We start from the raw sequence: 23,108 nt of genomic DNA on the forward strand, positions 1-23,108 counted from the left end.
TGTCTTTTACACTGTAAGCTCCTTGGGGCAAGAGCCACATGGGTCACTCAAACCCCATGTGAGAGAAAGAGACCAATGAGCTGCATTCACTGCTGCATGAATGCGCCTACCAGCAACTCTGGAGGGAAGATAGGCTCCTGGGTGGGATCCAAAGGCTGGAACTCAGCTGGGTTGAACAAGATGGAGGACACCATTGTCTGTTAAACACAGCAAATTCCTGTTAGAGAAATTTCTTTTCTCAAAACAAGAGGACTTAACTCCGTCTACATGTAACTCTGGTTCATTTTTCCTTTCTGATACAATGCTTTTCATTATTTTGTAAATGATGAACAGTACAACTAATAGAGTGGAATTACACAGACAGATGAATTAAACAATGGCCCAGAACTTGAGCTCCCCACTTATATTTATCTGTCCTTAGCAGGAGTTTGCCTGGCTAAACACACAGGGTTTTATTCCAGTCTCACTTATAGCAATGTTAGATTGGGGTAATTGAATAGATTCAGCGGTAGATTTGCCTGAGCACAGATCAAATAAAAGCAAAGTGAGGCCTGGTTGGTTTAACGAAATCAGTCAGGGTGTGAAAAATCCACAATCTGAGCAGTGTTGTTAAGCTGACCTGAGTCCCTGTATAGACAGTGTTAGGTCGACAGAAAAATTCTCTTCAGAATTCAAATTCGACTTAGCTACCACCTCTCAGGGAGGTGGATTACATAAATTGAAGGGAGAGCCCTCCCATGGGCATAGGTAGTGTCTACACTGAAGTGTCACAGCAGTGCTGCTATTGCATTTTAAGTGTAGACAAGCCCTCAGTCTGAGGTGCTTTGCCTGAATAAGATCAGAGGAAAGATTCAGGCTTTGGCACGTACAAAATAAAAGTTGAATTACAAAACACTAACAAAGAAGAGGAGAAAAAATAAAGGTGTGGCAAGGCCTTACTGCGTTGTCTTTTGTCTCGTTCATGCAGCAACCTGGGTCCTTGACTTTTCTACCACAACAGCCTCCATCCTTTCCAGTCATACAGCAGCCTGGGCCATTGATTCCTTCCCCACAGCAATTCCAGTCCTGCACAGGCAAAAAACTGCTTAGAGAAAAACCTGTAGATTTCAAGCAAGCTAAATAGGTTTCATCCACTTGAAAAAGCAATTGTTGCCCCATTTATAATTTCTATCATAGAAACAGAGAAATTGGAGATGGAAGATGCCAAATAATTAGGTCTCTCCCTTTCAGTGGGTCTGAATGGCCCCTTACAACGGGTCTGAATGGCCCCTTATAGCATATTCTATGCCGTTTAGTTTTAAATAACTCAAGTAGTGGAGCTTCCACCATCTCCTTTCGGAGATTGCTCCAGTATCTAATGGGTTTCACAACTACCTATATTTTCCTCTCTTTAATTTCATCCATTACACAGAATAATATACACGTGCACCATGCTAAATCATTGCTTTATATCTTGGTGTTCGCTACCCATCTGAGGTATGTCCATAATACCAATCAATGTAGTATCTAGGTGCTCCATTTCTCCATACAACCCCCCGGAGGAGACTTTTTTAAAAATAAGTAAAAAATGTATGGCTGTGCTTACTGCCCCACTCCAGGTGGATAGTGCGTGTGGGGAGGGATATATTCAGCGCTGACATTTCAGCTTAACACCATTGTCATTTTAGTTTTGCAGTTCAACTCTCATAAAAGTAATTGCCCAATTGGGCTCTACAGCTGTATGTCCCTAGTCATGCACCGTAGTTAGGCACCTTTCTATACCTGCACATACCTGGGTGATCTGGGAGCTGCTCTGTTTTGTGGGATGCTGTATTTTTAAGAACCTTAGCAAAAGCACGGTAAAAAGAGGCCTGCTTACTGGTGACCCGACATGGGACCACCGCACTGAGCACTCTAGTGATTAGAGGGAGCTAACCTGAGCAACTGCCGTTAATGAGTAGGTCTTGTCATGTTATCAATGTGTAACACACGTACTGACAGGATCCAGGGCTGTGTTTAGGATTTGGTTGGGGAGTTAGGGGGGGCTGGTTGGCAAATGGATTCCCTTTTTCTCCCAGTCCAACAGTGTATTTTATCAACAGTTGAGCAAGTCAGCCTGCTGAATGCCTTCCAGAAATGTGCAATGTTATCTGAGGCCACTTACTTTAGCAAATGTCCTGTACCCCTGCAGAATGGGTCTGTATCCTGTACAGCGACACAAGTTTCCTGCATGGCCAGTGCAAAGGGAGAAAGGTTAAGAGTCATTCAGTCAAGAATTTCTGTGCATACGTCAGAGGCTGATTCTGTGAGGGTTTTCCCCAGCTCAGCTTTAGACAGAGCTGATCAGAAAATGGGGGGAAGTGAAATTTTGGGAATATTTCTGCACAAAATCCACCACTCTCTTTTTTATGTAGAAATTCAAAATCGCAATGAAAATTTTCACTGACATTTCAAAAATTTCAGCTCTCTCTATTTAGCATTCAGCTGCCTTGACTGCACGTGTTTAATCTCAACATGCCGGTTATGTAATGTCTGGAGCAACAGAGAGCTCATTTCTCTCCTGTGGCTGACCTCTCTTCAGCAGGTGTGGCCACTGTAGTGCAGGTCACAACTCCATGATTCAGCACGAGCCCAATCCCAGCCCCAGTATTAGTTAAAGCAGCCAAGAGATTGCTCTAACCTACACAAGAGGAGAATTGGCATAATGGAGTTTTGCTCCTCCACGTCCCAGGGCACACCCCTATATGTGGGGCTGGTGGTTGGTGCAGAAGCTAGCTCTATGCCAGCGAGGCAACCACCCTTTTGTTCTGTGTTCGCACATGGGGCTCTGGTATATGACTGGGGCTCCTATGCACTATGGTAATGCAGATAATTCACAACAACAATGGGAATTCTCCTCTATTTCCGGCCAGAATCTGTTCACTTCACACTCCTGAGCAATGTAAAGTGAACAACTCATTCTGGACAATCCGGGTATTACTTTGATAGTAACTGGCCAGTTTTAAAGCAATCAAGTTAGGTGCACTCTGTCCCACTTGAGGAGGGACATGTAGCCCCCGTAAAAGCACAAAACTGCCTGCCTGCAGGTCTGTTTTGGAATAGGCATTACCTTGGAAATTCTCTTCAATCTCCTCCATGTTTGGCTGAGGTTTGTTGCGAAGTAATGCATACATGGACATGACAATGCCAGGAGTGCAAAAGCCACACTGGGATCCATGGCTTTTTGCTATTCTCTCCTGAGAGGAAAAAGTGAACAAAACACAAACAAGCTCTTGTTAGCAGCACTACGCTGATTTCCTGATCTCATTAGTCAGCGCTTCCTCACGTCTCTGGGCAGCTCCTCCCAAAGGAGTTAGGGCTTGTCTACACTTACCGGGGGATTGACGAACGGCGATCGATGCATTGGTGGTCGATTTAGCGCTAAATTGACCGCAGATTGCTCTCCCGTCGATTCCTGTGATCCACCAGATCGAGAAGAGTAAGGGGAGTCGATGGGAGAGCATCTCCCGTTGACATCCCGTAGTGTGGACCGTGCGGTAAGTAGATCTAAGCTACATCGACTTGAGTTACGCTATTCACGTAACTCAAATTGTGTAGCTTAGATCGACTTTTCCCTGTAGCGTAGACAAGGCCTTAGTCCATTCAGATGGGTTTCAGGCAGACTCACGAGGTGAATACATACTGCAAAATTGGGGTCTGGATTTCAGACACCCCCCTAAATCCTGGCCTACCGAAATTGACGGGAGTTTTGCCATAGAATTCTTTGGGACCAGGATTTTACCTCAGGAGTATTTGAGTCCCTGGGTTTCCATTTGCTCCATCATAAAGATAGGGGCTATTGGTCAGAATCAGCTGTGCCTTTGGATTTTCCCTCAAAGCTTATGTGTTTGGATCCTGGGGGGTGGGGAGGTGGTAGGGAAAGGAAAAAGCTCTATCCAATTGGAGCCACCCAATCTCCATCCATCTCACTTTAGGTCTAAGTGTTCTCTCTTTGTGGTTTACCATCATGGAAAGAATCTATACAAACTGCTAGCTATGTGCAGAGGAAAACTTAATTTCCATCTCAAGGGCAGCATCTCTGGCAAAGTTGAAACAACTAGTGCCTCCAAACACTGCACTGTAGTATCACCAGTGTATAATAGTAACACATTGTATTTCTCTCACAACTTCCAGAACCCTTTGGAAACATTACTGAATTAATCCTCAGCAATGCCCCTGTGAGGGAGGTAAATAGTAAAATCCCGATGTTACAGGTAGAGAAACTGAGGAACACTAAGTTCCTGACCGAGGTCATCCAGGAAGGCCAAGGCAAAGCCAAGAACAGAACTTAGATTTCCTGACTCCCAGTCAGGGCCACACAGAGGTTTCGAGGGACCCAGGAAGGACAAAATCTGAAACTGTGGCCTCCGGCCCTTCCAAAATATTACGATGGAGATGAAAGAGGTTAAAGAAGAGGGGAGGGGATGGCAGGTAAGAGAGGGCCCAGGCCTCTAGGGTTGCTGGCCACCCCATGAGGATGTGGGGGTTCTGCCTGCATGCAGCCAAGGGGCCGCTTCCAGTCCTACCTCTACCTGAGCTCTGGCCCCACTGCCAGCTGGAGTGGTATTCCCAACTCCCGACCCTACTCCGACCTCTGGGCTACCAGCATGGTGGGTTGCCTCAGGTCTGGTTCAATTATGTCAACTCCAGCAACAGTGGGATGTGGGCCCAGCTGGGGCAGGCAAGTCGCTCTTCACACTATTGATGGTGGGCGCCAAGCAGGAGTAGCACTGCGATCCCATGCACCAGGTCACAATGCCTCTCACTCAAATTTGCTGCAGCCACCTATCCATCATTTTGGGGCCCTCGGGCAAACTGCATTTTTGTTCTACCTAGGCCCTGCACAGCCCTGCTCCCAGTCCTGTGCTTTAGCCACAAGATCACTCCTGGTGTAGGACTTGGATCAATACAACGTTGCAGGGCCAAAGCAAGAACACTAGCAGTGTAGCTGGAATGACACCTAATATCATGTTTGCTTATAACAGAGAGTTACAATATAGACATATGCGGAGGTGCCATTCCCACTACCAGCAAAGTCTGCGCATGCGGTCTAAGGTGAAACCCACACCCTCCGGGCTTTGGCTTTATTCACATGGAAAGTAAGAACAACACAAGATAAACCTCAGCCCAAGTATTCCTCCCAGGGTAGGCTGTTCCAAGAGTTCCTCCAGTGGAAGCTGTCTGTCCCAGCCCCATGGTCCCACTGCCCAAGGAGCTGTTCCCACCTCCCTTGTATCCAGGGCACAGCTAACAAGCCATGAATGCCCCTAAGGGGTCAGCAAAAAGCAGCAACTTACCAGGTGTTAGAACCCTACGCTAACAGGGTGAATCTGCAAAAGAGGCCTGCCACAGGTTACATTGTCTTAAGATTTAACAGCAGAGACAGCTCACCTGGACGGGATGCAACCTTGTCTTTGTGCTCCCTATGCCTTCAACAGTAGTCACTGCTATGTGATGCAATGCGCAGATGGGGAACAGACAAGCATTTACAGAGTAGTGGCTAGAACCATAAGTTAAGGTCACTTCATTTGTAAAATCATTTGCCCACAGTGCTCAACAAAGGAAACAGGGAATCATGATGCTTGCCTGCTTTGCAGCCTCTGATATATACAGTGGCAATTCCAGGCAGCCTGGTTATGACAAGCAAATGGGCTAAAGAAAGGCAATGCTGCCTGTGACAGAACACTGGAATCATAACAGCTCCACTCAGGCAAAACAGAGTCCTTGTGAAGTCTGAAACTCTCAGGGTCATATCTAGACCTTCTTCATTGGATGGAAAGGGCCAGGTGGAAATTTCCAAATGCACCCTTTGTTGCTTAATGCACCTCTGAAAGGAACTCAGATGCCATGGTGATGGGTGTAGCGTACAAACCTAAATAAGACAGGACAAAGTGGACATATTTATTAACAACCAGCCAAATCCTGCCGCCCAAACTCAAGCAAAACTCCCAGTGACTTCACCTGAGCAAGAACGGCAGGATTTGGGCCAGTGGTAAAAGCACTAGTCTTTCTCAAAGCACTTATAAACATTAAACTAACTAATTAGTCCTCACAACATCTCTGTAGGCAGTTTAAATGAGTATACAGCAAATAGGGACACAGGCAGAGATGTCACATGACTTGCCCAGGCCACACATGAGAGCTGGGAATAACAACTTTGGAGTTCCTGGCTTCCAGCCCTGTGCTCGGACACCTCAGACACGCCTCTTGTAGGTGGTGAACAAAGTGAAAATGTCTCTGATTAAAGATGAAATCAAACAATGTAGCCGGAACTTTCCTCATAATTAGCTCTCCTGATCCCTGCAACCTGCGTAGCCCCAAAAATAAAATAAATAAATAAATATTCTGGCTGGTAGGGGACAGAATGATTGAAGGGATTTATTAATGAGACACCATCCTTTTTCTTTTCTTGGTCACCCTTTGACCTCATTAGAGATGTTCACCAACCCATGGTAAAATATCCATGGCATTTTCACTATTTGAAGTTTCTGCCATTCTCCACAGAAAGAATAATACGTGTTTTACTTCTTCTTGGTCTGATTTCATTGCTTAGCTCCACAAACGATCAAGAACTAAGAAGGACATAATTCCATGTGCCAAACAGAAAGAATTGTTTTGCAGATTAAATGGATAGCTGCAGATACAGTGGATATCGACAGACACACAGAAGCCAGATGATTCCAAAAATGTAATAGTAATAAAGATCCTAGCAGGGTAATTGTAATTTTATTCTTGCCAGGGCAAAAGCGGGGCTGCATTGCAACAGGAGAGTGCTACATTAGGGTTATAAAGGTTACCATTTCGGGAAAGGCCATCTAAGCTGCCATCTGGTCTGTCACAAGAGCCTGTGCTCATCCTTCAAGGCAAGATGTAAAATCTTCATAAGCATTGTACAATACTGTTGGAGGAAATAACTTCTTGTACCTGCTGAGTTTATGTCCTGAATTGTGGATTGAGGCTTTGGCAGAAACATAACATTATGTAACAACATTTCTTTAATCATAAACATGCTGCATCCCGGAGGGAAAAACCTGAATTCATGACTATTTTCATTTCCCTCTCAGTTTACAGGTTCAGCTTGCAAAGGATACATGATTTTCTTCTGGGAGTTGTCAAACTTGGATATCATAACAGTGCAAGCACCACATCCACCTTCTCCACAGCCTAGCTTGGTTCCAGGGAGCCCCACTGAGAGAACAAAGGTTAAGGAAAATACAGAAGCATAACAATAGCCCTGGCAAATGTACAGCCCACAACCCTTTTACAGCCAAAGTTTTCCAAAGGTTCTGGCTGAAAACTGAGTTCCTAATTTTCTTTACATTTTCCCTTATCAACAACTTAGTTTTTACAGAAGAAAAGCCTCAAATACTGACGTGAAGACTACAGGATTGACACATGAAGATCTGATAATAAGGCAGTTAACTACCTAATATGCTTATTAGAGCTGGTTACAATTTTTTGAATCTTGACATTTTTCAATAACTTTTCAAATTTTGACCAAAAAAAAAGGGGGGGGTGCGGAAGGAAATACTGCTGAAAGTTGGCTTTTTGTTTGTTTGTTTTTTGCAGTATTGTTGTATGCATATTGGTCCCGGGAAAAGAGAGAGACAAGGAAGGTGAAGTAATATAGTTTACTGGACCAACATCTGTGGGTGGAAGGTACAAGGTTTAGAGCTACACAAAGCTCTTCTTCAGGTCTGGGGAAGGAAATCAGAGTGTCTGAGCTAGACACAAGTTGGGGCTGACTGTTAAGTATAAGGGGTACACGTTGTAGGCAGCCACTTGAAATGGAGTGGGCAATAAGAATTAGACTGTTATTCAAAAGGGGTTTGAAGTGGACTATTGCAGATTAGCAGGCAGGTGTGTTACAAATTGTAATGAGCCATGAAACCAGCATCTCTGTCAAGTCCATGATTTTTAATGTCTTGTTATGAATTTAAGTTCCCAGGCTCACCTTTTGAAGGTGTTGTGCAGGTTTCCTTTGAGGACAAGTACTGAAAGATCAGGTATGGAGTGATCGCTTTGTCAAAAATGTTTACCCAAGGGTGATGTAGTGTTTTTGTCTTTTATCATTTTTCTGTGTGAGTTCATTCAAGAGTGTAGTGATTGGCTGATTTCACCCGCAGATTTGTTATGGGGCATTTAGTGCACTGGATGAGATACACAACATGTTGCAATAAGCATGTGTAGGACCCATGGATCTTGAAAGGTGTGTTGTGGGGTGTATTGATCATTGTAGCAGTGGAGATATGTCTGCAGGTTTTGCATCTATTGTTCTGGCAGGGTCTGGTGCCGCTTTGAGTTGGTGGATCCTGGTCTGTGGGGAGCCTGGTTCTGATGATGAGCTTGACAAGGTTGGGGGAGTTGTTTGAAGGCCAAAAAAGGGGGTTCAGGAAAGATTTGTTTCAGGATGTGGTCCCCATCAAATATGAGTTGTAGCTGTTTGATGATACCCCATATGGGTTCCAGTGTGAGGCAATAGATGAAAACCAGGGATGTTGAAGTCAGTGTGTGTGGGGTGGAGGGGTGGTTCTGTACTGAAGCAGGTTCTATGTGGGTATATGTTTGTGTACCTGCATCTGAGACTTTGACACCAATACAAACATGTGGAACAAGTAAGTGAGCAAAAAGGTAGGTGCTGGTACACACAAAAACATATAACTTGAGAAAACTAAGTCAGCAAAAACATAGGTAGCCAATTTTAGTCAGACAGATTTAGAGCCCATGTCATAACTATAAAGGGAAGGGTAACAGCTCTCTGTGTACAGAGACTCCAAATCCTTTTACCTGTAAAGGGTTAAGAGGCTCGGGTAACCTGGCTGACACCTGACCCGAAGGACCAATAAGGGGGCAAGATACTTTCAAATCTTGGGGGGGGAAAGGCTTTTGTGTGTGCTCTTTGTTTTAAGGGGTGGTTCGCTCTTGGGACTGAGAGGGACCAGACATCAATCCAGGTTCTCCCCATCTTTCTAAACAAGTCTCTCCTATTTCAAACTTGTAAGTAAAAAGCCAGGCAAGGCGTCTTAGATTTACTTTGTTTTCTCAACTTGTAAATGTACCTTTTACCAGAGTGTTTATCTTTGTTTTGCTGTACTTTGAACCTAAGACAGAGGGGGGTCCTCTGAGCTCTTTAAGTTTGATTACCCTGTAAAGTTATTTCCCATACTGATTTTACAGAGATGATTTTTACCTTTTTCTTTAATTAAAAGCCTTCTTTTTTAAGAACCAGATTGATTTCTCCTTGTTTTAAGATCCAAGGGGGTTTGGATCTGTATTCACCAGGAGTTGGTGGGAGGAAGGAGGGGGAATGGTTAATTTCTCCTTGTTTTAAGATCCAAGGGGGTTTGGATCTGTGTTCACCAGGGAATTGGTGAAAGGTTTCTCAAGGCTTCCCAGGGAGGGAATTCTTGTGATGGTGGCAGCGGACCAAAGCTAAGCTGGTAGATAAGCTTAGAAGTTTTCATGCAGGCCCCTACATTTGTACCCTAAAGTTCAAAGTGGGGATACAGCCTTGACAGCCCAGTTTTCAAAATTTGTTTCTGATGGTCAAATTCAGGAGTCTGTAGAAACAATGTAACCAAAAAGGGTTGATGAAAACAGAAATTCTCTCCTACAAGTGCAATAGCTATGGAGATTCATGGATAACAACAGGAATTAAAGTAAGGCCTCGATTTAGCAAGGTACTTGAGCACATCTCCCATTGAGGTCGTCTACTCCGTAAATCCATCACCCATATGTCAGTTTATTGCACATACAGAAAGATGAATATACACGAGCAAATACATCACACATGCAAAAAAAAGTACGAGTGCATGCACGAAAATAAATGAGTTCTTATTTCCTGGGGTTGTATTACCTTTTCCATGGGGACATCTCCTGCAAAGGGTCCTGGGGCAGCCACAGCCAAGGGAAGTTCTAATGGAGCCCAAAGGAAGGAGGTGCTGGGAGCCAAAGCCAGTAGAGAGGCACAGGGGGATCCACCAAATGCATGGGCTGGCCCCATGACCTCATCCACAGGGGTGGAGAGCATCTCCTATACCTCACAACAAGATGATATGGGAAGAATCTACAAGACTATTCTAGTGGTGATTTTCTCTCTCCAATCAATTCTTGCTCAGGTTGAATTTCACCCTGAGTATATTGGATCCTCCTAGCAGTCTTAACTCAGGGCGCAGTCCCATAAGCCCTTTGTATACTGAAATCCCATTGATCTCAACAGGAGTTTCTTGCACAGAGAGAACATGCAGCATCAAACCCAGGAAAAATGCCCACTTAAGCCCAGAAACATATTAGGGCTTTTCATATCATCCACAAATCATCTGGGTTTACCTGAGGAATGTCAGAAGACAAACTTTTGCAAGCCTCTAGGATGAGAGGTGCTGTGTCAAAATCATATATTATTACTTATAACTATTTATCATTGTTTATAGTGAACTGGATCGGGCACTGTAAAGGAAGACAGAACTGATTTTCAAGGAGAAACCGCCTTTGATTGCAGTAAATATATGGCCACGCTGAGATAATCAATTTAGGCTTGCTCCTCCACTGTTGAAGTCCATGGCAAATTGACTTCAATGAGAGCAGGATTGGGCCCTTTCATACTAATGTCATTGAGGTTCCCACTGGAATTGACATGAAACTGATTCTCTGCACAACCATGTGTCTACTATAGCAGAACACAGCTTGTTCATGGAAATCCATCAAGGCATAATCTAAGGGTTTTCTCTGCCAATGTCACGTCAGTTTTATTAGGATGTGGGTGAAAAGCTCCCCAAGGAGCCAGAATTCACCATGTAGACCAGGGGTAGGCAACCTCTGGCACGTGTGCCGAAGGCAGCACGCGAGCTGATTTTCAGTGGCACTCACACTGCCTGGGTCCTGGCCACTGGTCCGGAGGGCTCTGCATTTTAATTTAATTTTAAATGAAGCTTCTTAAACATTTAAAAAACCTTATTTACTTTACATACAACAATAGTTTAGTTATATATTCTAGACTTATAGAAAGAGACCTTCTAAAAATATTAAAATGTATTACTGGCACGCGAAACCTCAAATTAGAGTGAAGACTCGGCACACCACTTCTGAAAGGTTGCCAACCCCTGATGTAGACTTTCCATAAACTCTGGATTTTTAAGAAAACAACGGAATCAGGAGCTTTCCTCACAGAATATGATCATCCCAAACATTAAATTATTTGAATTAGACATTAACAAGCTCAAACACCTAGGACCAAATGGTGACTCTTCGTGAACAGGAGTGCCTGGAGATGGCTGCTGTGTCCTCTCTCTTTCTTCCCCCCTCCCTTGTGCACCCATGCTGCATCCAGACAGAACGCTGCTGTTAGCTCTCCCTGAGCACAAGCCGGCTGGTGCCCCACACCCAAAACAAATATGGCTAATGTCCTTCTTCCTCCTCCAAACCCTGTGCACCTGCCAGAACGTGGCAGCAAGCCTGGGGTAAGTGCGAACTACACCCTTGTAAAGGGACATAGAGTCTAAATTGGGAATCTCTTTGCACCGATGGCTTTGATGTATTGAAACATAAATGGAAACAGCCTTAATTTGTCAGTGAGGAAATTGCTACGCAGTTTATATGTGACTAGAAATTAACTGTTCTCTCAATTTTATGGGCCTCTTTTTTGTATGATTCTCTCTCCCTGTCGTATCTTGAATCAGTAGCAACTATCGGAGGCTTCCCTTCCAAGTACTAGCTAGATTTGATGCTGCTTAACTTAGATGAGCTGATGATCTCACAGTCCAAAATAATACCAACCTGCATACAGCTCTCACCCCCAAACACACTGTCTGTTTAGGGTTGGATAGCAACAGTTAACAACAATGAAATGCCGTAACCATTTGAAACCTTATACCGTTCTTCCTGACATTGGATACATTTTCTCCGTAGGTAGGTCAGTAAAGTTGTTTCTGGATCCACATTTTTTTCCACCACCTGAAAGAAGAGAAAAGTATTGTAAAACATATAATCAAGATTTATATACCTAAAGAGACAGACATACAAACTCTGAAGATGAACTTCAGTCCTGGTGCAACTCTGTTCACATCAACGGCATTACACCAGTGAACTTTGTCCCTTCTCCCACTGCCTGTCACTTTTAAGATCTGCTTATATAGCACAAGAGAGGTCAGGAAAGTGGAGTGTCCCAGAAACAGATTTAGGAGCATATTAAGGCCTTATCTACACTACACAGTTTTGTCAACAAAAGGCAGCTTTTGTCAACAAAACAATGGAGGTGTACTCACTGATTTAACTCTCCTGCTCCGCTGACAAAATAAAACCACCTCAATGAGAGGCATAGACCTTTTTGCTACATAGTTAGAGTGAGGCAGTGTCAGTGTAGACACTGCATTCCTTACGCTGCCGTAACTGAGTTCCAGGAGATATCCCACAATGCCCAACGTGACTTCTCTGCTCACTGTTTTGAACTCCACGGCCCTGGTGCCAGCTACACGGACATGTGCCCCTCCCCTTTCAAAGCCACAGGAAGTTTTGAAATTGCTCAACACAGAGAGCTCACATAGCTACTGCCCAGCTGAGCATGCTCGCTCCCTGACAGCAAACGCACTCCTGCCTGGACTACAGGGGACGGGGTGGATCTCCTCTGTCTGTGGGCAGAGGAAGCTGTGGGAGAACTTGGAGGGAATCACAGATTCAAAACATTAAGGTGGAATCCTGCTCTCCCCGGCAGTAGGACCGCAGCAGCAGGCAGACAGGGTGGGCTGATGCTGGGGGTGGAAAGAGAGACTGCTGTGCTGTGCAGAGCCGGGGAGGGAGGCGGGGGCTGGTGTCTGGGTGTCCCCCTCCCCCGCCAGTGTACTGGTCTCCACTGAGCTGGGGTGGGAGTTCAGGGGGGCACCTGTCTGTGCACCAGCTTCTGCCTTACTTGCCCAACACACACACTGTCTCTCTCTCACACACACTTCTGTGGGCTTCTTGTGTTAGTGTTCAGCAATGTCAGTTTGGTCATATTATTGAGTGCTACTTTAAGAAGTGATTTAAAATGCGCTACTTTTCAGGCACACACAGCAATCATTACAAGGTTCATAGCACAGTACAAACAAACAATGCCAGGCTCAGCACACTACGGCAACACACATTACTGTGGTTCCGTGTTAATATACTCCTTCAAGGCATCCCTCAGCCGAATAGCCCCCCATTGAGCTCCTCTTATAGACTTGTGTTCATAACGCACAGCACAATACTGAACAGCAATGCAGGATCCATGCGTTCTGACAGAGACGGCTGGGTTGCAGGTTACCAGGGCAGTTGAAAAGTGGCTGGCAATCTAGTAGGATGCCCATGGAACAATGGGATTGAGAAACCATCATGTGACTCTGCACCTGCCCCCGTGAGACATTGAAATCCCTTCCCAAAACACCCTGTGGCCAGTCGCACAGTGGGATAGCTACCCACGGTGCACTGCTCTGTGTCAACACAAGAGCTGCTACTGTGGATGTGCTCTGCTGACACAAGGAGCATATTGTGGACATACAGGAGCAGTTTAATTACAGCGGTGGCTGTATGTCGACATAATTTAAGTAGACTTAACTTCGTAATGTAGACATAGACTAAGGAGGGACAAAGCACTTGGCATCTAGGAGTTTATTCCATTATCTCTCCTGCAGAAGCCCTGGTCCAAACACCATGTTCTAATAGGTTTGGACGTATGTAAATAAATTCTGTTAGTGATGTGAGACCCTCAAGAAGTTCAGAGGTTTGGTTCAGATGAGCAAAGAAATGTTAAGTGATCCAAAGTTCACGATTGCCTGGATCAGGATTTGGTTTATGCCCATCTCTAATACTGAGCTAAATACTCACTTAAACCCAAATGCTGACCTTAGGAAGTTATTTATTAAGATAAGATGTTTCATTCTTGGTAGATGTTATTTATTAAGGTAACAAGCTATTTAATTCTTGTTGGATCTGGGGATACAACCTAAGATTCAGCACTGATTCTGACTTGACATGAAGTTTATCTGGCTTCATTTTTTAATGTTATATTAAAAGTTGTTACATTAATAACCATCTTGAACCTGGACAAGGCAGATTTTGGTGTGGGGGAAGCTTGATCTGTGCAATTTAGTCAACTCAGTCTTGATTTTTAATAATGTTGTTTACTGTTACCTATTTTATCAGATTTAAAACTAGGTTCAACTTGAATTTTCTCCCTGTGGTCAGAAATCAAAGTTCTTTATTTGTTTTCTTCTGGCCTGCAGCGCTTGTTTTGCTCCGTCGGTATTAACAGAGTATCAAGGCACATTTCCAGTAAAGTTACATATAGGATGTGATAATGTATTCTTGACTCTTACAATGTAGGAGTCCTAAGTACAGTCACTGCAGTTTATTTAAGATAATCTCTCTCAGTTTTGAAAGTCTGATTGAAGCAAAAGGCGCTTTTAGAACCTTGTCTTCCCCCCTTCAAGATAAGATAATTTACCACCTTCTGTACTTTGAGCTTTTTTTCCCATAAGATCCACATTTTCATAATTGGCTCCTGCAAAATGTAGTTGGGCAGCGGTTACATATACAGCTCCTATATTTGTGACCATAAAACAGATAATTTGCCCGGCAAATGGACTCTGGCACTCATCACTATTCAAATCTTTACAAATATAATCTTTTCAAGTGACTGGCATCACAGAGGTATTTGCAGCATTCCCCTGAAAGTATATTAAGTGTGGGGATTACCATCAGAGATGAAAGTAAGCCAGTACGGTCTGGTACGGCACACGGGTGAGAAAGTGGCCCCCGGTACACAGCTGACTGTACCGGCTGGGCCGCTGATGGGGGGGCAGGGGAGGAGCAGCTAGCCCACAGCTCCCAGCGGCAGCCAGAGCACCTGGCCCTTTAAATTGCCACCGGAGCCCCGGGCGGCACGGGCCAGGCAGCGCTAAAGGGCTGGCTGGGGGAGTCTGGACCCAGCCCCACCCCTTCTGCCAGAGGCCCCGCCCCTTGCCTAGAAGCCCAGCCAGCCTGCATACTGGTAAATCCGTTAAGTTACTTTCATCCCTGATTACCATACATATCTCAGTAATGCTGGCTCCTTTCAAGGACAAAGTTCCAAAGATTGTAATGGCATCAGTGTGAAGGTGCACATCAACCTGTTTTCTGCACGTGATCTGTGAAAGTAGAGTAACATACTTGCAAAGTCAGATTTTCGTTAACATGCTGCTGAGCCTTTCAGGTTACACTGGGACCAAATTTAAACAGTAAGATACACAAAGTTGGTTCATATTGTAACATACTCATTCTGTAATTTTTAAAAGCCTACGGTAATGCAAAATTAAGTTATAATCACACGAAAGTCCAGAATTTCAGAGTTTAGATTCCCACAGCAAATCAGGCCCTATTTTTTTCACACAACGCTAGTTATGATAGCTGGATATATACGCCAACATACCTGACTCTGAATTTCCTGACTTTTGTGGGATTCTAATTCTAGAATCTTCACTGCAACAATCTGTAGGAAGGGGCTGGCATCTCACAACCTTGATTTGTTTTTTTAAATAAGCATTCAATCTAAAAGGCACCTACATTCCAGCGTGCTCCGTCTCACACTGCCACTAAGCAATTGCTGAAACTGACGGGTGAAATTCACCCCCCTCCCCTGCCACACACACACAAAACCCAAGTAAACAGGCTGCAAGTCTTTGTGTGAGAACTGCTCTGGTGAGTAGGGGCATAGAATCCCCTCTCCCAACCTGGGGGCAGTATTCATGGCTGCCATTCTGGCCTCCAGTGGCTAGTGGCCTCCATTCCACCTGCAGAAAATGGTACCTCATTATGTGTTTATTTCAGTAATGAGAAGCAGTTCCCTATTTCAGATCATTCTGAGAATTACTATTTTTGAATCACACTATTGTCAAGCACAGCAAAATCCACATCCCTTTCTGTGGTCTATGCACGTGCCGGGCCTCGCCCTTTCAAGCAAAGCTCTTTTTGAGTTATCCAGGCATAAAAAATAAGCCACTGAACAATTTTCTTAATGCTTCAATAAACCCAAAATGGCCAAATAGGTTTTCTTGAGACTTTCCTAAAAATATGCAGTTGTGGACCAAGAATAAACACAAGAAGTCTCATCACCAGATGTCCATTATTTGGGAAGTTGTAAATGGCTGAAAATATGGGCTTAGGCCCTGATTCAGCAAAGCCTTTGGACACCAGTTATTCAACAAAGCACTTAAGCATGTGCGTAAGTGCCACGAAAGTTAAATCTTTGCCAAGCTGGGGCCTTGGAATGGAAGCGGCCCCTCATCATTGGAGCAAATATGTAACATGCTGGGCACCCTCACTACACCTCCTTTTCAAGTCAATAGACCAGATTCACCTCTTACTCCTATCGTTGTAAAGCAGCAGTAAATGGCGTTGCCTAAACGTAAAACTTGTGTAAGCAGGAGGCGTATCAGGCCTAATAGGAGTTATGTTGCTCAGTACCACTCGGGATCAAACCCAGGGCTTGAATCAGACCACACACCTGTGTAAGTCAGGAGTGACTTCACTGCATTCAATAGAGTCCCCCAGGGTAAAACTACTGTGAGATCAGAACAAGGCCCATCTTGTTGGCCCTGCCTTATGACACTGCTGTGAACACTGTTAATCTATGTAACTACCTGAATTTATTACCATTATTTTTGTCCTCCCTCAGGTCTTCCCCCCAACTGTTTGTTAGGCTCATTTGTATCGTCTCTAATTGGCGTTTAAACTCTTTGGGTGGAAATAATGTTTACTTATGTGTTGCACAGTGTGTAGCATTATAGGACCCCAATATTCATTCTGTCTGCTTAGGTACTTGACCCTTCAAATAGGATCTGAGTACCTCACACCCATACTCCTGTACAGTGCAAAATGAAATAATCCCCATTGATTTCAGGAGCAATCCCTTACAATTACAGTTCCAATAGGCAATGGAAGAAGAGTGCCACCAACCAAGTTCTCTGCTGACTCGGTCCTTCTGCTGTGTTATGTCTTGACACACTTGCATAAGCAGCCTCATGATCAACCCCTATTTCCAACCAGAGAACTAAAGAATGGCGTCTGCCAGAACACTCTACACCAAACCTCAGCTCTCCTCAGACGTTGGGTAGGCTCAGATCCAAACGTCATGGCTCAGCACACTCTTTGGTACAAACCAGAGCTCTTGACTTCAAACATCCCCGAAATCTTAGGGAAGTTTGGATCCAAATCCAGATTGGGAATCAAACTCACAGCTCAGCCCCATCTCTAGTGGGGATAGGGTCATATCCTGCCCTCATGCACAGCACGACCAAGCTGATTAACTCCACAGCGCACAGCCTTGTTAGGTGAAAACTGGGATGATAGGAATCCTGCCCCCAGAATGCAGAACAGCAGCACAGTCACTACTACAGCCTCTGAACCTAGAAACCATACAGTATGTTCTCTCCATGGGAAAGAAAGGCCAGTGAATCAGTGTACTGGTTCTCTGGCCCAGCCCCAACTCCTGCTCTACTCCTGAGCAGTGTGCAAGAAATCTCCATAGATCTGTGCTCCACAATGCACAGGGGGTGCACACCTCGACATGGCTTCCCACCATGCTAGTCTCTGGGCAGTAGCACTTCACTGGTCTCATTGTATCAACTGCCATAAAAAGAGGGGCAGGGTTTGCCCCAAACTGAACACGGACATAGGTAAATTCTATTGAGAGTGCAGTAGAGTGGCAGTCCTGACTTGTTTCAGTGCCTTGAAGGATGCAGACCACAATCATGGTTAGCATTAAACAGTGAGGAGATGCTGTTAAAAACGGAATTCACTGTTCCACTGTGTGCAGGAATCACACCACCCACCTCTGAAAGGCAGCCACCTCTTGGGCGATCATTGGTATCTGATCGGCGCAATGTATGAGTTTTTATTAGTGCAAAACCAGTTTGATTGTAAACTGTATTCCAGCTGTTTAAATGCAGATGGGATGAATGTTTGACTTGAATTCAATTTCTTATTGCCTACTCCGAAGCACAGTCATCTTGAATATATTGTATATACACACACACACACACACACACACATCTTCAGCAGCCTTCTTCAGATCTGCTTTGGCTATTGAAACGGTTTAAAGTAATTACATAAAATTAGTGCACATCTTTACTTTTATGGTAAAGTAACTTTCTAAGAAATGCTATTAAAGTGCAGCGATGTCTTCCAACAATGGCCAGTGCTTCAGAGGGAATGAACAGAATGGGTAATTATCAAGTGATCCATCTCCTGTTGCCCAGTCCCAGCTTCTGGCAGTCAGAGGTTTAAGGACATCCAGAGCATAGGTTTGCGTCCCTCAACATCTTGTCTAATAGCCATTGATGGACCTATCCTCCAATCTAATTCTCTTTTGAAGTCAGTTATACTTTTGACTTTCACAACATCCCCTCACAGCAAGTTCCTCAGGTTGACTGTGCATTATGTAAAGAAGTGCTTCCTTATGTTTGTTTTAAAACTGCTGCATATTAATTTCATCAGCTGACCCTAGGTTCTTGTATTATGTAAAGGGGTAAATAACACTTCCCTACTCACTTCCTCCACATCATGATTTGATAGACCTCTAAAATAGCCCCCTTTAATAATCTCTTCTCTAAAATGAACAGTCCCAGTATTCCTAATCTCTCCTCATATGGAAGCTGTTCCATACTTCTAATCATTTTTGTTGCCCTTTTCTGTATCTCTTCCAATTCTAATATATCTTTGCTGAGATGGGGCGACCAGAACTGCACGCAGTATTCAAAAAGAGGGCATACCGTTGATTTATATAGTGGCATTATGATATTGTCTGTTTTATTATATATCCCATTCCTAATGGTTCCTAACATTCTGTTAGCTTTTTTGATCGCTTTTGCCCACTGAGCGGATGTTTTCAGAGAACTATCCACAATGACTCCAAAATCTCTTTCTTGAGTGACAGGAGCAATTTAGACCCCATCATTTCATATATATAGTTAGGATTATTTTTTCCAATGTGCATTAGTTTGCACTTATCATAACTGAATTTCATCTACCATTCTGTTACCCAGTCACCCAGTTATATGAGATCCCTTTGTAACTCTTCATAGTCTTCTTTGGACTTAACTATCTTGAGTAATTTTGTATCATCTGTAAACTTTGCCACTTCACTGTTTATCCCATTTCTCAGATCATTTATGAATATGTTGAACAGCACTGGTCCCAATACAGATCCTTGAGGGACCCTACTATTTTCCTCTTTCCATTGTGAAAACTTACCATTTACTTCTACTCTGTGTTTCCTATCTTTTAAGCAGTTACTGATCCATGAGAGGACCTTCCCACTTATCCTATGACTGCTTACTTTGCTTAAGAGCCTTTGATTTGGGACCTTGTCAAAGGTTTTCTGAAAGTCCAAGTACACTATATCTACTGGATCACTCTTGTCCACATGCTTGTTGACATCCTCAATGAATTCCAATAGATTGGTGAGGCATGATTTCCCTTTATAAAAACCACGTTGACTCTTCCCCAAAAAATCGTGTTCAACTATGTGTCTGATAAGTCTGTTCTTTACTATAGTTTCAGCCATTTTGCCTGGTACTGACGTTAGGCTTACTGACCTGCAATTGCTAGGATCACCTCTGGAGTCTTTTTTAAAAATCTGCAGTGCATTAGCAATCCTCCAGTTATCTGTACAGAGGCTGATTTAGCTGATAGGTTACATACCACAGTTAGTAGTTTCGAAATTTCATATTGGGGTCCTTCAGATGTCTTGGATGAATACCATCCTGGGCCTGGTGACTTACTACTATTTAAATTATCAATTTGTTCCAAAACTTCCTCTCTACTGACACCTCAATCCGGGACTGTTCCTAAGATCTGTCACCTAAAAAGAATGGCTCAAGTGTGGGAATGTCTCTCATATCCTCTGCAGAGAAGACCGATGGAAAGAATTCATTTAGTTTCTCCGCAACAGCCTTGTATTCCTTGAGTGCTGCTTTTAGCACCTTGACATCCGCTGGCCCTACTGATTGTTTGGGAGGCTTCCTGCTTCTGATGTACTTAAAACATTTTTTGCTATTAGTTTTTATGTATTTTGGTAGTTGCTTTACAAATAGGTTTGTTTGTTTGTTTATTGCCAACCTAATTATATGTTTACATTTGACTTGCCAGAGTTTATGCTTCTTTCTATTTTCCTCAGTAGGATTTGACTTCCAATTTTTGAAGTATTTTTGCCTCTAACTATCTCTTTTACTTTGCTGTTTAGCCATCGTGGCATTTTATTTGTTCTCTTACTGTTTTTTTATACAATTAGTTTGAGTCTCTATTATATTGTTCTTTTTTAATTTCCATTTAATAGTGTCTTCATTTTTGTGTAGTTTCCTTTTTTGACGTTAAATGTTACTGTGGTGGGTGGGTTTCATTGGCATCCGTCCCCCCACCCCAAGGATGTTAAATTTAATTATATGCTTGTTATTACCAAGCAGTTCAGCTATAGTTACTTCTTGGACCAGATCCTGTGCTCTATTTAGGAATAAATCAAGAATTGTCTCTCCCCTTGTGGGTTCCAGGACCAGCTGCTCCAAGAAGTAGTCATTAATGGTGAATAGAAATTTTATCTCTGCACCCTGTCCTGAGGTGACATTACCCAGTCAATACGGGGGTAGTTGAAACCCCCATTATTATTGGGTTTTCTGTTTTTGTAGCCTCTCTAATCTCCCTGAACATTTCACAATCACAGTCACCATCCTGGTCAGGTGGTCAGTAGTATACTCCCACTGCTATACTTCTATTATTCAAGCATGGAATTTCTATCCATAGAACTATTATGATACAGCCCTAACTTTAAAGGTTGTTGTTGCTGCTCTGTTAGAAAACTTCAGTGGAAGAGAATATGATAAAATGATTAACACAGCCAGGATCCAAGAGCAAAGAGAATAAAAAGTTGGAATCTCCCTTACCTTTTTGCCGTTCACAAAGAAAACCAGTTGATCTGAAGCCATCGTGTGCACTTGCCCAAATTCACTCGAGATCACAGAGCAGGCCTACACACCATAAGAAAATAACCACTACTGGCATCAAGACATGCAATGTGTGTCGACTTAGGAATGTTTGACCATATTTTCACCCCGAAGTTATATAACAATCAATCTGGAGGCGTGCCAGCTGCAAGTGGCTAGTGCTTCTGCAGCAGTAATGATAGAACAGGAGAAGCTGAAAGAACAAAGTGACCTGCCCCCCTGATATAGCAATAGATTAATTTGAAAAACTATTTAATTGCATTTCCATTCAGAAAGACACTGCCATTCTTGATGCACCCAAAAATCTGGCTCTATTAGAGTTTACAGAATTAACAGCATTTTGAGCTCCAGGTAGTTTTTCCAACCATTTATCACTGCACTGAAACAAGAACACTTGTGATTTTTTTAAACTTGCCCTTTCCAACAACAACCAACCTCAGCATCAATAACTTTATAAGATGTTTTCTCATCAAAGCAGTGAGGACTTCCCCTCTTAATTTTCACTTGATATACAGAGATCAGTTAGCAGAGTCACTGTGAGATTATTTCATCATTTTTCCGCTTACAGTTTGTAACACTGCAGTGCTTTCCATATGAAAGGAAATAAACAAACAAAAAAACCCCACTCTCTGCATGCTTATAAAGGACTACAGATAACTAGGTCCTTATGCCCCAATCCAGCAGTGCATTTAAGCACCTGTGACTTTAAGCATGTAAGTAGCCACACAGAGGGCAATGGAGCAACTCACATACTTAAAATCACAAATGTTTAAACGTTTTGAAGGATCAAGGGCTAGGCAAAATTTAGGCTCCGAGTGCTTGGCCCTACTAGTTTGTTGTATCCTTACCTTATGTGGATCTGGCATGTGGCATGACAGCAAAAGACAAGGAAACAGTCAATTCTCTGGGAACGAATTTGTGTTCACCTTCTTTGTTTTTGTTTTTTCCCCAGTTTCTCTGTTACACAACTTTCAATTCTCCTTGGTTTTAATCCTGGCTTCTCAGTGGCTGTTCCAGAGCATTCCACAAAGCCCTCCACCAAGGCATGGCAAACTTGTGCTGCTGTGCATTTCTTTACCTAAGAATCATCATCATCATCTTAATTTCTAGATCCATGTGAATTACCTTGTAGGTTCCAACACAGTTCCAAAAATCGAAGAGAAAAATGGTCACAGTGTAATGACCAATCTTTTTTGCTCTACTCTGCTTTCTGTAACTTTTCCTTTGTTCAGTTCCTTTCTTTATAGGCAGTCACTTCCAAGCACTTCTTTTACTAGTATTAACTGCCTTTAACATCTTTAAAATACCTGGGAAAGAGCCATTTTTAGCTGTTTTCCACAACTGCTCTGACCAGCTCAAGCAATTTTAAAAGTGAAACCAAGAAACTGAAACCAACTACCGCACTGAGAAGCAGCCTCATTTTGAGTACTCTGGCAGACTGTCAGGGCAGCCACCATCGGTGCATACATTATTTTACTAGCACTTTGTTTTCTGCACTCTATCTCCTGGGCTACACAGTAGGAGAGTTGAGGACAATATGTGTCATCAATGGGTTCAGCATTGACTCAGCAGCACATTGGGTAAGTGCCAGCATAGCCCAGGGCAAGCAACGTTCAGCTTCAGCCCCATTTCAGAGAACTTTGAAGACTTGCTCAGCAGGTTTCGTGAAATGGGGCTGAACACTGTTTGGCCTGGTCTACATTTGCAGTTAATGCATGTGTATCATTCTGAATGGGTGCTGAAAGTGCTGTTGAGACCAGTTTCCTTGCATCCCTTATTCTGCTGCATGCAGTGCTGGCTCCAGCTTTTTTGCCGTGCCAAGCGTCGGAAAAAAAAAAAAGAACCCGATTGAGCTGCCGCCAAAGTGCCACTGAAGAGGAAGACAGCGAGTGAAGGACCCGCCGCCGAAGTGCCGCCAATCCGGAGCAGGCCGATTGAGCTTCCGCCGAAGTGCCGCCGATCCGGAGCGGGCCGATTGAGCTTCCGCCGAAGTGCCGCCAATCCGGACGTGCCGCCCCGACAACGGGTGGAGTGCCGCCCCTTTCTATTGGCCGCCCCAGGCACCTGCTCCCTTTGCTGGTGCCTGGAGCTGGCCCTGGCTGCATG

The 23,108-nt window shown here is 43.7% G+C and overlaps 1 protein-coding gene across 1 annotated transcript in view; it reads right to left on the reverse strand.

Annotated features, from left to right (window-relative positions):
* The window catches only part of XDH (xanthine dehydrogenase), a 75,161-nt gene extending 52,869 nt beyond the window's left edge, over nucleotides 1-22,292 (reverse strand). The window contains exons 1-9 of the mRNA XM_024196766.1: nucleotides 21,851-22,292; nucleotides 20,943-21,026; nucleotides 11,910-11,967; nucleotides 7,110-7,206; nucleotides 5,410-5,518; nucleotides 3,089-3,215; nucleotides 2,144-2,205; nucleotides 940-1,065; nucleotides 111-197 (exon numbers count right to left, since the gene is read on the reverse strand). Coding sequence (XP_024052534.1) covers nucleotides 111-197; nucleotides 940-1,065; nucleotides 2,144-2,205; nucleotides 3,089-3,215; nucleotides 5,410-5,518; nucleotides 7,110-7,206; nucleotides 11,910-11,967; nucleotides 20,943-21,026; nucleotides 21,851-21,868 — 768 coding nt within the window. The 5' untranslated portion in view covers nucleotides 21,869-22,292. The remainder of the gene's footprint in view (nucleotides 1-110; nucleotides 198-939; nucleotides 1,066-2,143; nucleotides 2,206-3,088; nucleotides 3,216-5,409; nucleotides 5,519-7,109; nucleotides 7,207-11,909; nucleotides 11,968-20,942; nucleotides 21,027-21,850) is intronic.
* Between the last annotated feature and the right edge of the window lie 816 nt (nucleotides 22,293-23,108).

The sequence above is a fragment of the Terrapene carolina genome, unplaced genomic scaffold (genome assembly GCF_002925995.2).
Source record: "Terrapene carolina triunguis isolate 2854851 unplaced genomic scaffold, T_m_triunguis-2.0 Scaffold406, whole genome shotgun sequence".
Taxonomy (NCBI): domain Eukaryota; kingdom Metazoa; phylum Chordata; order Testudines; family Emydidae; genus Terrapene; species Terrapene triunguis.